Source organism: Heptranchias perlo, chromosome 15 (assembly GCF_035084215.1).
Source record: "Heptranchias perlo isolate sHepPer1 chromosome 15, sHepPer1.hap1, whole genome shotgun sequence".
NCBI lineage: Eukaryota > Metazoa > Chordata > Chondrichthyes > Hexanchiformes > Hexanchidae > Heptranchias > Heptranchias perlo.
The window spans coordinates 38,735,098-38,751,711 of record NC_090339.1 but is presented as its reverse complement, the minus strand read 5'-3'; the positions used below and the strand labels follow the sequence as shown (position 1 = coordinate 38,751,711).

At 40.9% G+C, this 16,614-nt stretch overlaps 1 protein-coding gene across 1 annotated transcript; it reads right to left on the bottom strand.

Annotated features, from left to right (window-relative positions):
- Positions 1-593: 593 nt before the first annotated feature.
- Positions 594-15,723, bottom strand: mcts1 (MCTS1 re-initiation and release factor). The gene is made up of 6 exons (XM_067997099.1): positions 15,616-15,723; positions 12,701-12,853; positions 7,747-7,844; positions 5,153-5,286; positions 3,837-3,904; positions 594-1,092 (listed from the first exon to the last, which is right to left on the bottom strand). Exons 1-6 carry the CDS (start codon positions 15,624-15,626, stop codon positions 1,011-1,013), a joined length of 546 nt encoding a protein of 181 aa, XP_067853200.1. The 5' UTR covers positions 15,627-15,723; the 3' UTR covers positions 594-1,010.
- Positions 15,724-16,614: the final 891 nt, after the last annotated feature.

Here is a 16,614-nt window from a genome sequence, read left to right as displayed (position 1 = left end):
AGTCTGGAAGTAACAAAGGCATGGATGAGGGTTTCAGTCGCAGATGAGCTGAGGCAGGGGCTGAAACGGGCAATGTTACGGAGATGGAAGTAGGCGGTCTTGGTGACGGAGCGGATATGTTGTTGGATATGTAGTCCAGACTCAATATTATCAATAACAAACTGCTTCACCTTTTGTTTTTTTTGTATCCAAGCAGGCAGTGTGAGTTAAGTGTTCAGTAAAAATAGTGCAAGCTGCTGTTTCATCTATTGCTTTGGTCTATCTAATACTTTAATAAATCTGTTCCATAGCCTAAACCACAGCCTGATCATGTTTATTCTTCCACTTTCCAAAGTCTAGATTATGACCGGAGGACTCATCATAGCCAGTAAGCTAAAATGGCAATAAGGGTTTCTGTTCAACCCATAGGCAATGCTACATTATCAAATATCATATGGGTAAAGTGACACACCAGTTTGTCAGGAGTGAGGATTCACTTACAGTACAGCACAAGAGAACTACCCAGGTAAAGCGTAAAAACATAATAGTACTGTCTAATGGTGAAATTACAAAAACGTGATGATCTGCAAACTTCTTGTATAAAAAATAAAGCATTGTAAAATCTCGGGTATTAATTTAATGAACATATTCAGAAATTTCAACAATGCAACCATATTTGTACAAACCCACTTTACAAGCTAAAGACATCTGCATTGTGATACTATTTGATTTAATGACAGAAATCAAATAGTTGCCAAATTGAGCATGACACTAGTAGTTTTTTTACTGCATTCCTTGATGTAGTTACTAGTCTGTTTGTAATTTGGACAGGTTTAAACAGGGAGAGACAACCCCAGGACAGCAGATGAACAGAATTGATTTTTTTTTTCCTGAAATGTTGGGTTTTTGCAAAGCAAAACAGAAAAAAAAATACAATTCTTAAAATCCAATATTGCAAATGTTGACGTGTTTTGTGGCTGGTCTGTCCATTTCCCCTTACAGCAGATATCTTGCATTGCTGGCATTTCGTGTTATTTATATGTCTTCATGTGCCAGAGACCATCATTTAAATAATGCATGTTCTCAACTCCAATACCTTTGTTAACTTGTTCACTGTAGAAAAAAAACATACAAGAATCAATCAAAAGGGATGACAATTTTTATATGAACAAAATTTATTTCTTCAATCTATTTTTAAAAAAAAGTGTCATTTTGAGCTGTTGTCGCTTTCAAATACAACCAACCAGTGGGATTAACAATTATATTGCCATGATTGATATCTAAAAGCAGCTTCAGTAACTTTTTTTTCCAGTTACGTGCTTACCAGCCTTCCTAAATCAACCAGAAGGTTAAGTCCACCAAAATTCTCAAAACCAATGTTTTCCTCCATAAGTAATCCCATAGGATATCAAAGTGTATAATAATTCCTGTATTTATATAAGCACCTTATTACATCACAATGTCTCAAAATGTTACAAAGAATTACATTTGAAGTGGTGACTTAGGCAAGCAAAAAAACACTTTTAATCAGTTCTGTCCCATAACTACCGACAGATCAGCCGATGGTCTTTGAGGGCATTAAGCTAGGTCAACATAACTGCTGGGACCCATCGGGGAACGTGTCGCCACAGGAACAACTGGGTTCATTGCAATTTTTTTCTCCGTGTTGATGGTAAGCTTTGTAAACCAGTACCAAAAAATTATAATAAATCAGCTGTCGACTGACATCTAGAAAAAAAACCTGAGCCTAATGCCATGTCAGTTCAGCACTTGCTTTCAATCAACAGCCATTCTTGATGGCTGAAGTGTAATCATCGAGTACAGAATCGTGACAATTTTCTTTACTTTATTGATTTTCAGAAGTTAACAAAGTAAGGATTTTTTTTAAAAAGGAAAACAAAAATGTGGAAGTGTGGGTCATCACACTGGTCATTCATCTCCGACTTCCAAAATTGAATCCAGTTTCAACTGATGCCTCTCAATTATCCTATTTGCTGTTGGAGGCAACCTTAAACAAAAAGTAATGCTCAAGTTTGTGGAGGCACGAAGACCCAGGGTTCCTCCAGCATTTGGGTCAGATCTGCCATTTTGGATCTGATAGGAAGTGAGCGGTCACCACTGAAGATCTGTATGGGCCTTCCTCCTTGAAAGATCACAGCTGGACTGACAAATTTATGAATGCAACTTTGTGCTAACATATTATCAAAGTATAAAGTCACAAATGACATTCTAAACGACCGTGACCATGGTAAACTATCCCTCCTCATTCTTCTCAACCTGTCTGCAGCTTTTGACATGGTTGACTACACCATCCTCCTCAAACGCCTCTCCTCCGTCATGCAGCTGGGTGGGGCTGCCCTCACCTGGTTCCATTCTTATCTATCCAGTTGTAGCCAAAGAATCACCTGCAATAGCTTCTCTTCCAGCTCCCACATTGTTATCCCTGGAGTCCCCCAAGGATCTATCCTTGTCCCCCTCATATTTCTCATCGACATGCTGCACCTCGGCAACAGCATCCGAAAACACGTCAGGTTCCACATGTACACTGGCGACATGCAGCTCTTCCTCACCACCACCTCTCGACCCCTCCACTGTGTGTGATTTGTCACACTGTTTGTCCGACATCCAGCACTGGATGAGCAGATATTTCCTCCAACTAAATATTGAGAAGACCGAAGCCATTGTCTTCAGTCCCCGCCACAAACTCCGTTCCCTAGCCACCGACTCCATCCCTCTCCCTGGCCACTGTTGAGGCTGAACCAGGCCATTCGCAACCTTGGGAGTCCTATTTAACCCTAAGATGAGCTTCCAACCACATATCTGCTCCATCACCAAGATCACCAACTTCCACCTCCGTAACATCACCCGTCTCCATTCCTGCCTCAGTTCATCTGCTGCTGAAATCCTCTTCCATGCCTTTGTTACATCTAAACTTGACTATTCCAAACCTCTCCTGGCCAGCCTGCCATCTTCCATCCTCCATAAACACGAGCTCATCCAAAACTCTGTTGCCCATATCCTAACTTGCACCAAGTCCCGTTCACCCATCACCCCTATGCTCGCTGACCTACATTGGCTCCGAATCCGGCAAAGCCTCAATTTTAAAATTTTCATCCATGTTTTCAAGAACCTCCATGGCCTCGCCCCTCCCTATCTCTGTGACCTCCTCTAACCTACAACCCTCTGAGATCTCTGTGCTCCTCCAATTCTGGCCTCTTGCGCAACCCCAATTTTAATCGCTCCACCATTGGCAGACGAGCCTTCAGCTGCCTAGGCCCTTAGCTTTGGAATTCCCTCCCTAAACCTCTCTGCCTCACTACCTCTCTCTCCTCCTTTAAGACTGTCCTTAAAACCTACCTCTTTGACCAAGTTGTTGGTCACCTGTCTTAATATCGCACATGGCTCGGTGTCAAATTTTGTTTGATTATACTCCTGTGAAGTGCCTTGGGGCATTTTACTACATTAAAGGCGCTATGTAAATGCAAGTTGTTGTTTGTTATGTTTTCAAGTTCAGAGCAACTGCATTAAGCACTGTGGGCTCAGGTGTAAATGCAGAGAACAGCTTCCTCTTCTCTGCCTATGTCTCAATTCTAATCTCAGCAGAGCACCTTTCACTGTGCACCAGGTTGATATCCTACACCATCTGAGTGAGATATTTAATGTGCGCCAAATTACGGGCATTTTTGTTTTATGGGCCCAGACCTACTAGGAACAGGAATGACACTTTCAAACTCATTTTACTTTCTTCCCATCAGCTTCAGCTGGATCCCAGGGGTGAAAAGTCAGTGTGTAAGCAACTGCACAACATAGTTCTCCTTAAACCAATAAAACACCGAAGAAAATTAAGATATATTTACATTTTATCTGCTGGCATCTTCATGACTCCAACAGACAGGGCATGTTGTTTGCCTTCTGCCATAATAGCCTTAAGAATATTCAGTTAAGAAAACATTCAGGCAGCAAAAGAGTAAGCAAAAGTACTTTTTTGTACTATTTTCTCAAATAGAAAAATAAAATGTTTCAAATAAAAATGTACGAAATCTGTTGTTCATTTTTTTTTACTCGAGTACTAATAAGGGCATCCCCAATTACCTAATTTTAAATTCACTCAGGAATTAAATGCTGTACAAGAACTCTCCCAATAGATTAGTTCTCAAACTATGGGGAGCTTGTGACTTGTCCAGGTAGGACAGGAAAGGAAAAAAGTAAGAGAAAATGCAGCCATACAACAGCAAGGATCAGTGGTGAAGACAGAATCAAGTATGGGCCCTCTAATTACACCCCTCCATCAGCGGTGGCACTGGATTTATAATGGATAAAGTTAACAAGAAATGCATGCAGAGATAATGTAATATAGATTTTTTTGTGGATTAAACAATATTTCACACAATTATCTTAGTTTGTTCTTTTCAGTAGTGAAGTAAAATTTGCACATTTAGGATTAAAAAGATGTCGTTTTGTTTATAATTTCCTGGATTGTGAAACTAAAACCAGTTCTATATCAATGTTGCTTTGCTTAATTTGTAATTTTTTGATGAATTGATAAAGCTTATTTCATCTCAGTCAAGGCAGCAGTTACATCACTACAACTGGCTTCAGTGCCTCTGGGATAGGCAGAGAAAAGCCATCCAGGTTTCACGCTTCTGATTGCTATCATGTGAATCTGCTGAAAAATGCACGAATCTACATCAGGTGAGGACAGAAACTGGCTCCTCTGTCTTGACCACCAGGATTGGATAGCTGGTCAGCACTCACTATCAAAGTTGACACACGAATAATGATCACTTAGGTGAAGTATTGGAGGGTTGCCAGTGTCCCTGGACCTGTAAGTCAATGGATTCAGGAGAGTTGGGGGGGGGGGGGGAATTAGAAAGAAACAAAATAGAAACCTGTAAATGTGACTAATGATCTGGTTCAATCGTTTGCCAACCACGTGAAACATACATCATATCCCATGTTAAGTACTTGATCTGAAGTATTACCCTAATTATCACTTCTTGAAGGACTGATATCTAAACAGATTAAATTGCAGATTGCTATGTAGAAGATGGTACAGTAAAACAATTTAACTCATTTTCCCTTAATCAGCCTTGATATTAATAAATATTTTTTATTTTAACAAATAGAATCTGTACTTGGTTTCAGGTAAATAGATGAGTCACATCAAGGATACAACTATAGTGTCAGTGTCAGCTGGGTGAAGCTTAGCTCCAGGAGAAGTTAGACCAGGACACATGATATTGGCCCCACTGAGCACAAACTTGATGGCCCCTTTATCGACCTGCTGATGTGGCAAGATAACGGGATCTGTAATGAGGAATTGGAGATCATCAATGAAATTATACTTACACTAAATTCTTCAAGTCAAACATTTTCATTACAGCCCAATTAATATTAGTCACAAAATACACAACTCAAGTCATGTTTGTGCATAAATTATAGTTAAAGGATAATCCAGGCTACGGCTTTACCTCAATTTCATTCCGAAAGAACTTGGTTAAAAAAAAACTTCCCCTGTACTCAATTTAAAATGTCCCTTTTCAATTATCTCCCCTCCTATCCCGAAGTTTTTGACTCTTTGCTGGGACCTTGCCCAACCGAGCATTTTTCACGCGTTTAGACAGTGGACTATCTAACCATGGTGGGTAGAGGTGGCATCACAGCTCGGCCTTATCCTGCGCACATCCAACATTCATATGTATGCTTTACCATGGGTCACTGGATAACAATCAGGAGCAGGAACCTTGAAAATGTACAATATAGTGAGGTTGATTGCTGATCTAATTCTATTTTTCACTGTGATTTCTTAGATGACCACCTGTTTGTCAGACATATCGAATGGTACCATTACGGCTGGAGGAGTGAGAGAGACTAGTACTGGGACCTGGCCAAAAATGTTTGAGAACCATTGGCTTAGTACTGCCATTTATGCACTAGGCCATTGAGGGAGCCACAATCTGACAGTTAATGAAAAGTTTATTTAACTTGGCTCAGTTGGTAGCACTCTAACTTGTGTCAGAAGGTTGTGCGTTCAAAGCACAACTCAGGACTTGAGCATTTAACCTAGGCTGACCCTCTAGTGCAGTATTGAGAGTTGTGCTGCATTGTGTAAGGTGCCATCCTTTAGATGAGATGCAAAACTGAGATCTTTTCTGCTTGTTCAAATGATGTGAAAACGTGTAAAAGACGATAGGGTTAATATTCTAGAAGGATAGGTTAAAAAGGACCAAAATGCTTTCTCCATCCAAACTAATTGGGTTTTTCATCAGAATGTATGATTTCCATTTACATACAGAGAAGCCAAATTTACTGGGCCATTACACCAGGCTCCTCCATGACTGTGGCAGAATGGCTTGGAAAAATGCCAAGACCTGGATATGCCAGATCTTGACCCAAACTGGGATTTCCTGTTTGTCCTTGTATATGCCCCCTATAATGGGGGTTGCTGCTTCCCCATCCTATATGGGACCAACCTTATGCCTGGAAGCTGGAATGCCCAGTGAGATGAGATACACAGGCCTCCAGAAGGGGGCACGTGGGCATGACCAGTTTTTGTGGAAGGTGAGGGGTAAAGAGAGGGAGCAGTGGGGAGTCAGGGGTCCAGGCCAGGGAGGCAGCCTAAACCCTAAAAGGAGTGAAATCAGTTCTTAAATTTTATATCAGCTCCCTTGCGGGAGGTTCCTTTTATTGTGTCTACTGGGAAGGAAGTAGGCAGCCCAAATGCATCCTGTGCATTTTTGGGTCCAGGCTCATCTTTAGTGATTAAATGAGTGTTAATTAAAAAAAACAATTTTTCCCACATTGACTTTTAATTCGCGATATATTTTAGTCAGCAGCAGGAATCAGTTCACCAGGATCTTGTAATGTGAGACAGCCGATCAGTGTTCTAGAGGAAAATAATTTTAATTTCCCCTTTTCTTTGAATAAATATTAGTGCTACAACTTCCTTGTTTCCCACTCTTCAATGAACGTTAATAACTAGTGAGTCACTTTCAGATCTGAGGTCCTGATAAATCACTGCCTTAATAAATTTTGAAAATTGCAAGACGTACCAACATTTCTGGAACATCTATGTTTGATTTCAAACATAACCAGGAATAAAGATGACCATGGAAAAAAAATTCAATGATCCACAAAAAATAGTGTACATTAAGGTACTGATTGGAGACCAAAACATGTCGAGTGTGATGCACAGTTGGCAGACTTCATCACACTCCTGAATGTGCCTTAGTCTGCTGAGCAAAAAAGGAGCTCTGTGCACATGTGTAAGCATGCACGAGTAGAGCTTATTTTACTGTGCAGTTAAATTGTATCAGGAGAACCAGCAGGAGTATATTGGACTATGTAGACATTTTTACACTTAACTTTGCAGCAGTCTGTGTAGTTATGCTGCACCCAGTGTGAAGCTTAATCAGCTTAAGACTGTCTCCAAAAGACTGTCTCACACCACCTGTCTTTAGTGCACACAGAAGTCAGAGTGATGACCTGACTCCCAAATCCAGGTCCTAAAAATGAACAATAGCATACGAACTCACTGCATCAGTCAGTCTCTTCTGCAAGGATTGAATTTCTTTAGTCAAAGTATGTAAAAATATAAAATCATGCAGAAAATAATGGAACGTCCATTCTTTCATAATAATCAGACCCCTCCGGATGCAAGTTTTCTTAATAAATTATAACACAAATGGGGAAAAATAGCATAAATTCCATAAGGTTCATATTAGTGTTTATTAGTCCTCCAAATAGACTTAAAGATAGTCGACCTACATTTGTGAAGTAATCGTAAGGTGGGGTAGAAAGGTCCCTCCCTCTGTCTGAAGAACAGCAATTCTCCATTAACAGTCAGGATCTCTATATGTTCATGGCTACAGAGAAAAGAAGGAAAATGGAATATCAGGCTCAAGTTGTGAAAATAATAATTCTATTAAAAAACACAAATGATGCCCAAGTTATTTACATAGTTCTGCAATGTGCAAAATAATCAGTATTTTTTCTTCAGAAAAAATAAAAATGACATTTTATATATTCATTAAATTATGGTACTTAGTATATGCAGAAATTCATTTGTTCAAGTGTTTATCTGTAATACTTGCATTTGCATAGTCCCTTATTATGTTAGAACATTTCAAAGCATTTCACATATAATTCATTACTTTTTGAAGTGGAGACTGTTCTCATGTAGGCAGCCATTCTACATCAGCAACATGCCACACACAGCAATGAGATGAACAACCAGTTAATCTGTTTTTTGCTGGTTAAAGGAAGAATGTTGGTCAGGACACGGGGACAGCTCTCTGGTCTTCCGTGAATACTGTAATGGGATCAATGACGTCACTTGGACCACTGGAACAGGGACATGTGACATTGGACTAAAATCTCACCCAAAGGACCACACCTTCGACAATTCAGCATTCCACCATTGCTACACCAGAACATCAGCCTAGATTATGAGTTAGAACTTCTGGTAAGGAGCTCGACCCTACAATCTTCTGACCCAGATTAAAGTGCTACCAAATGAACCAAGTTGACAATTCTGAGAAGCTTTGGCAGCATGTAATATGAGGACTTGTGTAATTTGTGTTCCAGTACAGCTACAACACTGGCATCTACCCAACAATGTGGAAAATTGCCCAGGTATGTCCTGTCCACAAAAAGCAGGACAAATCCAATCCGGCCAATTACCGCCCCATCAGTCTACTCTCAATCATCAGCAAAGTAATGGAAGGTGTCGTCGACAGTGCTATCAAGCGGCACTTACTCACCAATAACTTGCTCACCGATGCTCAGTTTGAGTTCCGCCAGGACCACTTGGCTCCAGACCTCATTACAGCATTGGTCCAAATATGGACAAAAGAGCTGAATTCCAGAGGTGAGGTGAGAGTGACTGCCCTTGACATCAAGGCAGCATTTGACATAGAGTGTGGCACCAAGGAGCCCTAGTAAAATTGAAGTCAATGGGAATCAGGGGGAAAACTCTCCAGTGGCTGGAGTCATACCTAGCACAAAGGAAGATGGTAGTGGTTGTTGGAGGCCAATCACCTCAGTCCCAGGACATTGCTGCAGGAGTTCCTCAGGGCAGTGTCCTAGGCCCAACCATCTTCAGCTGCTTCATCAATGACCTTCCCTCCATCATAAGGTCAGAAATGGGGATGTTCGCTGATGATTGCACAGTGATCAGTTCCATTCGCAACCCCTCAAATAACGAAGCAGTCCGAGCCCGCATGCAGCAAGACCTGGACAACATCCAGGCTTGGGCTCATAAGTGGCAAGTAACATTCGCGCCAGATAAGTGCCAGGCAATGACCATCTCCAACAAGAGAGAGTCTAACCACCTCCCCTTGACATTCAATGGCATTACCATCGCCGAATCCCCCACCATCAACATCCTGGAGGTCACCATTGACCAGAAACTTAACTGGACGAGCTATATAAATACTGTGGCTACAAGAGCAGGTCAGAGGCTGGGTATTCTGCGGCGAGTGACTCATCTCCTGACTCCACAAAGCCTTTCCACCATCTACAAGGCACAAGTCAGGAGTGTGATGGAATATTCTCCACTTGCTTGGATGAATGCAGCTTCAACAACACTCGAGAAGCTCGACATCATCCAAGATAAAGCAGCCCGCTTGATTGGCACCCCATTCACCACCCTAAACACTCACTCCCTTCACCACAGGCGCACTGTGGCTGCAGTGAGTACCATCCACAGGATGCACTGCAGCAACTCGCCAAGGCTTCTTCGACAGCACCTCCCAAACCCGCAACCTCTACCACCGAGAAGGACAAGAGCAGCAGGCACATGGGAACAACACCACCTGCACGTTCCCCTCCAAGTCACACACCATCCCGACTTGGAAATATATCGCCGTTCCTTCATTGTCGCTGGGTCAAAATCCTGGAACTCCCTTCCTAACAGCACTGTGGGAGAACCATCACCACACGGATTGCAGCGGTTCAAGAAGGTGGTCACCACCACCTTCTCGAGGGCAATTAGGGATGGACAATAAATGCTGGCCTTGCCAGCGACGCCCACATCCCGTGAATGAATTTTAAAAAAATTTAGATCTGTAGTGTCTGTACACAGATTTGTATTTCTTTCACATGGAAAAAGGCATAAACCTTGATCTTACCACTTCACTTCCACCTTGGTATGAAAACCAACATGTAGCACTGCCTTTAATTTTTTTTAAAAACAGTATGATAAATACAAGGAGGATCCCCCTCTCCTGCAGGTATCGACTCACACTGGCTACAGATCCATGGACATCAACAGCCCATGGCATATAACCCAAGCGGCATTTCTTTTAAAAATACCTGCTTCACAAATTTTGTGCTCATCATTGTTAAAGGATATTAATGCTGAGGAACAGAACATTTTCCACTTTGAGCAGCCCGCTTTACCATCAAATACTCATGTTGAGCTTGGACAGTAAGTATGGACAACTGTTTAACCATAGAGGGCATCAGGATTCTGTTCTCACCCTACTTCCACATATGCACTCTTTCCAGCAGGAGCCACAAGGATCAAAAGCAGGAACCGTGGCTCATTTTTCCTCTCTCCTGCCCAGAAGCAGAGGTCAACTGTAGCATCTCAACTGCTGCCTTGACTGGGAGAGAAACAGATCTGGAGTCAAATATGGGAACTTCCTCATCTACATAGCATAGTACTATGCCGGATGGTGCCTTTACCCATTTGGGGAGTCAAATGTAATGGGCCAGAAATCGCGCAGAACAGCGAGGCAACGCTCACCGCAACTCCTGCGAATTAAATTAACAAAATACTTACTGCAAGCTCTGTGGCATCGAATTGCTTGAATTTGAAGTTTAAAAAAATGGTGGGCTATCAACCCAGCCTCTGAGCAGCGTGAGTTGCCGTGCAGCTGAAAAAGGGTGTGAGAAGATACGCCCACAAAATGTCAGGAAGAGGCGTCACGCCCACAAGATTCAGCCTGCATTGCTCAAGCAGGCAAGCAGACTTCATTCATTTAAAGTTAGTATTCTGTATGTCATTGTCAACAAAAATTTAAATTTTTAAAATAAAAAGCCAAAGAAATAATTAAAGAGACAGAAGGGAAAAGTAAAATATTTTAAAACTTTTTTAAAAACATTTTTTAATGACCAAAAACTATTAAAATAAGAAGTAATATGAAACTCCACATTTTTTAAAAGTTAATTTTTAATTGTTTGGCAGCCATTAAGACTTACTGCGCTGTTAAAACTTAGTTTAGACCTGGTATTTTTAAGCGTACCTATTTGGTGGCTTAATTAGTTACTTTCCAGCTGGGCAGATAAGCAAGTTGGCGCTTTTTCGATGATTTCTGATTTCCGAGTGCGATGGCCCTTTAATTCGAAGCTGTCATATCGCTGGTGAACCACTAGGAGCAAGTTCCGGATTTCCACGTTTTACTGCGCATGTGTAAACACGGGAACTTGGTCCTTCAATTTGCCACAAAAAAAGAGCGCTTTTGAGCTCCTCCGTTATTTCGGGAGTGATTTCTGGCCCAATGATTTTCACTCCCGATATTAAATCAGCAAATTCAGATTGTTGAGTACCTTTCCATTAAATGCATAATAAGGTCTAAGATGGAATTGGAGACAGAGGGTCACAAATAATGCACTGCTACTTACTGATCAGTAATGAATATCAAGGATTGATCATGTCAATAAACCAATACAGTATTACAAAAGTTTTCCACAATTCCAAATAACAGTATTATTTTGTTCACCCGTTTTAATTGTCCCTTCTATTTCTCCTCCTTTTCCTTCTGGGGAGGATTTCAATGATGCCATAAACTCTACTAAACAGTAAGCAGGTCCTAATAATGATAATCTATGTGCATTGTGTTGTTACTCAGATTTCAGTGAAGTACAATAGTAGGGGAGAGAAATATGCCTACTTATACCTCGTAGTACAATTATAGATTTTATACATTCAAATTGTGTGTCTGGACAACATGTTGAGCCATTTAAGATTAGAGGCAGTACTGGCAGTTACAGGTCTATCGTTAGTCTTAATTCACTTCAAGTTGCTCAGGCACTATCACATAACATTAAAGCGCTCTGCTCAAGTGCAGAATTAAAAATCTCCAGAGAGCATGCTGAAGTGCAGAGGTCAGGTCACACCTGGAGTACAGTATACATATCTAGCTGCCATATCTAAACCATCAAATTTAGAAACAATGTGAAGAAGATTCTGTGCAATGAGAAAATCCAGCTACCAATAAGTAGAATGTTTAAGTCTTGTGTAATCAATAGCACTATATGGATATGAAAAATGGACTTCGAAAACTGAAGTAAGAAGGCAGCTGAAAGTGTTTTGAGTTATGCTGCTACAGGTAAATATTGAAAATTAGTTGGGACAAAAAGAATGATGAGAGGGTCCATGAACTAGTACAAGAAAGACAGAAATAATTATGATTAGGAAAATGACACACTGTGGGCGCATTATTTGGGAGTCAATAGAAAAGGTTGTTACTATCTGGAAAAATTGTAAAAGGTCAAAAGGCAAATAAAGAGTGTGACTGGGAGATGGGATGGAATGGGCAGTAGCAACATAAAGGTCAGAACAATCCATGTGTGCAGTGACTGCAAAGTATGGAGTGCACTGATCACCAATCTCCTGAGCAGAAAAGACACTTAAGGAGAGAAAGATCTTACATAGTGTTTGCACTTAATAACCAAATTTGCTTTACATTTAGAATATAAACAAGCTAAATTGTACCATTTTACTATTTTTACAGGGTCCTTCTTTGGCATGATTTGGTTCAACCATGGCTCAATTACTGGAAACTGATCCACCAACTGATTCTTAATGCCTTTAATTACAGATGTTTTCAGCTGGATGCAGTTTGAAACATTTTCCTTCTCATCAAATCTGTTAAGATAAAAAAAAGTGAATAATTCTCACTACAGATGTTTTATAAAACGTACTCCAATCCTGCTCCAAACATATGCAATAATTTGGAGACAATATACACGCAGTTTAAAAAAATGTTCTTTCTCTCCCTTTCCGAAGATACTGACATTGTTGAGGTTCGTTTCCACGCCAGCATCCATCCAGGGCCTCACTCACGGGGCCGCTCTTCATGCATGAGCCAGGCACTTTGACCAGAGAGGACATCACAGTCAAGCCCATAAGAGATAGGAGCAGGAGTAGGCCATTCGGCCCCTCGAGTCTGATCCGCCATTTAATAAGATCATGGCTGATCTGAGTTTTACTTCAACTCCACTTTCCCGCCCTTTCCCCATATCGTTTGACTCCCTTGCTGAGCAAAAATATGTCTAACTCAGCCTTGAATGTATTCAATGACTCAGCCTCCACAGCTTTTTGGGGTAAAGAATTCCAAAGATTCACCACCCTCTGGGAGAAGAAATTCCTCCTAATTTCCGTCTTAAATTCTGAGACTATGCCCTCTAGTTTTAGAATCCCCCATGAGGGGTTACATCCTCTCAGCATCTACCCTATCGAGTCTCCTCAGAATCTTGTGTGTTTCAATAAGATCTCCTCTCATTCTTCTAAACTCCAATGAGTATAGACCCAACCTGTTCAATCTTTCCTCATAAGACAACCCTTCCATACTTGGAATCAACCTAGTGAACCTTCTCTGAACTGCCTCCTATGCAAGTATGTCCTTCCTTAAATAAGGGCACCAGAACCGTACGCAGTACTCCAGGTGTGGTCTCACCAGCACCATGTACAGTTGTAGCACGACTTCCCTGCTTTTATACTCCAGCCCCCTAGAAACAAAGGCCAATATTCCATTTGCCTTCCGGATTACCTGCTGCACCTGTATGTTGACTTTTTGTGTTTCATGTACGAGGACACCCAGATCCCTCTGTACCGCAGCATTTTGTAGTATTTCTCCATTCAAATAATATTTTGCTTTTTTATTTTTCCTCCCAAAGTGGATGACTTCACATTTTCCCACATTATATTCCATCTGCCAAATTTTTGCCCATTCGCTTAACCTGTCAATATCCCTTTGCAGACACTTTGTGTCCTCATCGCAACTTGCTTTTCCACCTATCTTTGTATCATCATCAAATTTGGCCACAAGACACTCTGTTCCTTCATCCAAGTCATTGATATATATTGTAAATAGTTGAGGCCCCAGCACTGATCTCTGCGGCACCCCACTAGTTAAAGATTGCCATTTTGAAAATGACCCTTTTATCCTGCATCTGTTTTCTGTTGGTTAGCCAATCCTCTATCCATGTCAGTATATTACCCCCAACACCATGAGCTCTTGTGCAGTAATCTTTTATGTGGCACCATATCGAATGCCTTTGGAAATCCAAATATACTGCATCCATTGGTTCCCCTTTATCCACCCAAACCCTTACTTCCTCAAATAAATTTGTCAGACATGATTTCCCCTTCATAAAACCATACTGACTCTCCTTGATTGTATTAGGAGTCTCCAAAGGTCCTGCTACTTGATAATAGATTCTAGCATTTTCCCAATGACAGATGTTAGGCTAACTGGTCTATAGTTACCTGCTTTCTGTCTCACTCCATTCTTGAATAGGGGTGTTACATTTGCGGCTTTTCAATCCGCTGGGACCTTTCCAGAATCTAGTGAATTCTGGAAGATTACAACCAATGCATCCACTATCTCTGTAGCCACTTCCTTTAAGACCCTCGAATGCAAGCCAACAGGTCCAGGGGACTTGTCAGCCTTTAGACCCATTAGTTTACCTAGTACTTTTTCTCTAGTGATAGTTTTTAGTTCCTCCCTCCCCTTTGCCCCTTGATTTTCTACTATAATTGGTATGTTATTAGTGTCTTCTATTGTGAAGACAGATCCAAAATATGTTTAATTCCTCTGCCATTTCCTTGTTTTCCATTATTATTTCCCCAGTCTCATTCTCTAATGGACCAATGTTTACTTTAGCTACCCTCTTCCTTTTTATAGACTTGTAGAAGCTTTTACTGTCAGTTTTTATATTTCTTGCTAGTTTACTCTCATAATTTATTTTCTCCCTCTATTATTATAAGCCCATCTTGTCCACACACTATCAGGGTCACCAGACAACAATCAGTAGCAGGAACCCTGGCCAATTCCCCCCCACCTATCTACAACTGGATTCAGTGCTCCTTGATAACATCCCCATCACTGGAATCAGCTAACTCAGCACAGACTGGGAACGGAACTCAAGACCTTCCTGGTCTCTATGGCTCAGCTGCACCCAAAATAAACTCACAACCATAAGGTAAGAGGAGCCATTAAAAAACTGTTCGAAATGGATCCTTTTTAAAATTATCTTAAGTTATTCAGTACGTGGTCTGTGAACAAAAAACTGTCAAACACCTTTTCATGAATTCAGCAATCTTATAACACTGTAAATACACATCCATATGTTGTGCAAATATTGACCAAAAGGGAGAGGGGAAATAACTCGATAAAATTCTACACGTAAAGCTAGACAGCCCAGAAATCCTGAACTTTATTTCAAATCCATTGCACTAATTAAAATAATAAATTTATCACAGATGATGGGAAAATAACCATTAAATCCAAATGCAGTAAATTAAAAGGACAAGTTCGAACCATCAAACATTAAGAAGCCGAACATCACAAAATCGAGTATTTATGATAGGAAAATAGAACTGACGATGAGAAATGAAAGACTCACTTTTTAAACATTGTGCAGCTGCAGAAACTCCCTAATCCACGAGGCCCAACAGGAAATATTACGTCTTACGACAGGTCGCAACTACATAACAAATCGCAGCAGGCGCGGTAAAATGGATTTTCCTTTGTATTTTCAATGGGGTTGCAACCAGAGAGGACAGCACTGAGCAGCAAATAACAGCAATCTTCCTCTCAAAAAAACCCTATAGAATAATCACAAAGGACAATTAGTTAAGGAAACATCAGTATATGATTTTGTTTTCTATTCCACTTGTGATAGTTCTAACCTACTGCTCCCCCTTTTTGAGAATTATATTTTTTCCCCAATATTCTCCTCCTTTCCTCCTGGCAGGGCTATTTCCACTTCTGCACTAGCCAGCCTATGATGTTAATGAATGTGAAATTTCTGACTGGCAAGCACAGAAGTGGAAAGTCTTGGCCTCTGACTCTTGCTATGGCATGATTTCACAGGCATCTCCAGACCTTCAGTACCTCATCTAAGCACCATTCTTCATGTGTGACCCTATACAGTGTGTGTTATCAAGTATTTCAACCATGGAGGACATTGCAATTGGATCCAGATCTGTCCTCAACTGTTTTTTTTTGTGTTTTAGGCCCCCCTTTTATAAGAAGGGGGGTTAGGATGTGTTCATGTGCAGTAAAACAATAAACCCAAAATAAGTGTTCAAATTATAATTTTATTATCTCGGTCCAGGATGCACTCCAGCCCCTGCGGTGTCCACTGGTCATGGAAATGTCCTCACCTGGTGTCCACGGGCATGCACTTTTCAGCAGGTGTTATTTGATAGTGATCAGGAATGACAAGGTAACCCTGGCTTAATTTTTACTTTCCCTAACCCAGGTGCTCTGAAGCCAATTGTTGAGCCCAACTGCTTCTCAGATGATAGCACTAAACTCAGCACACACAGGGAATGGAACTAAGTACCTTCCTGGTCTTTATAGCTCAATTACTCACTGCCTTTATCGACAGCAATCAAGG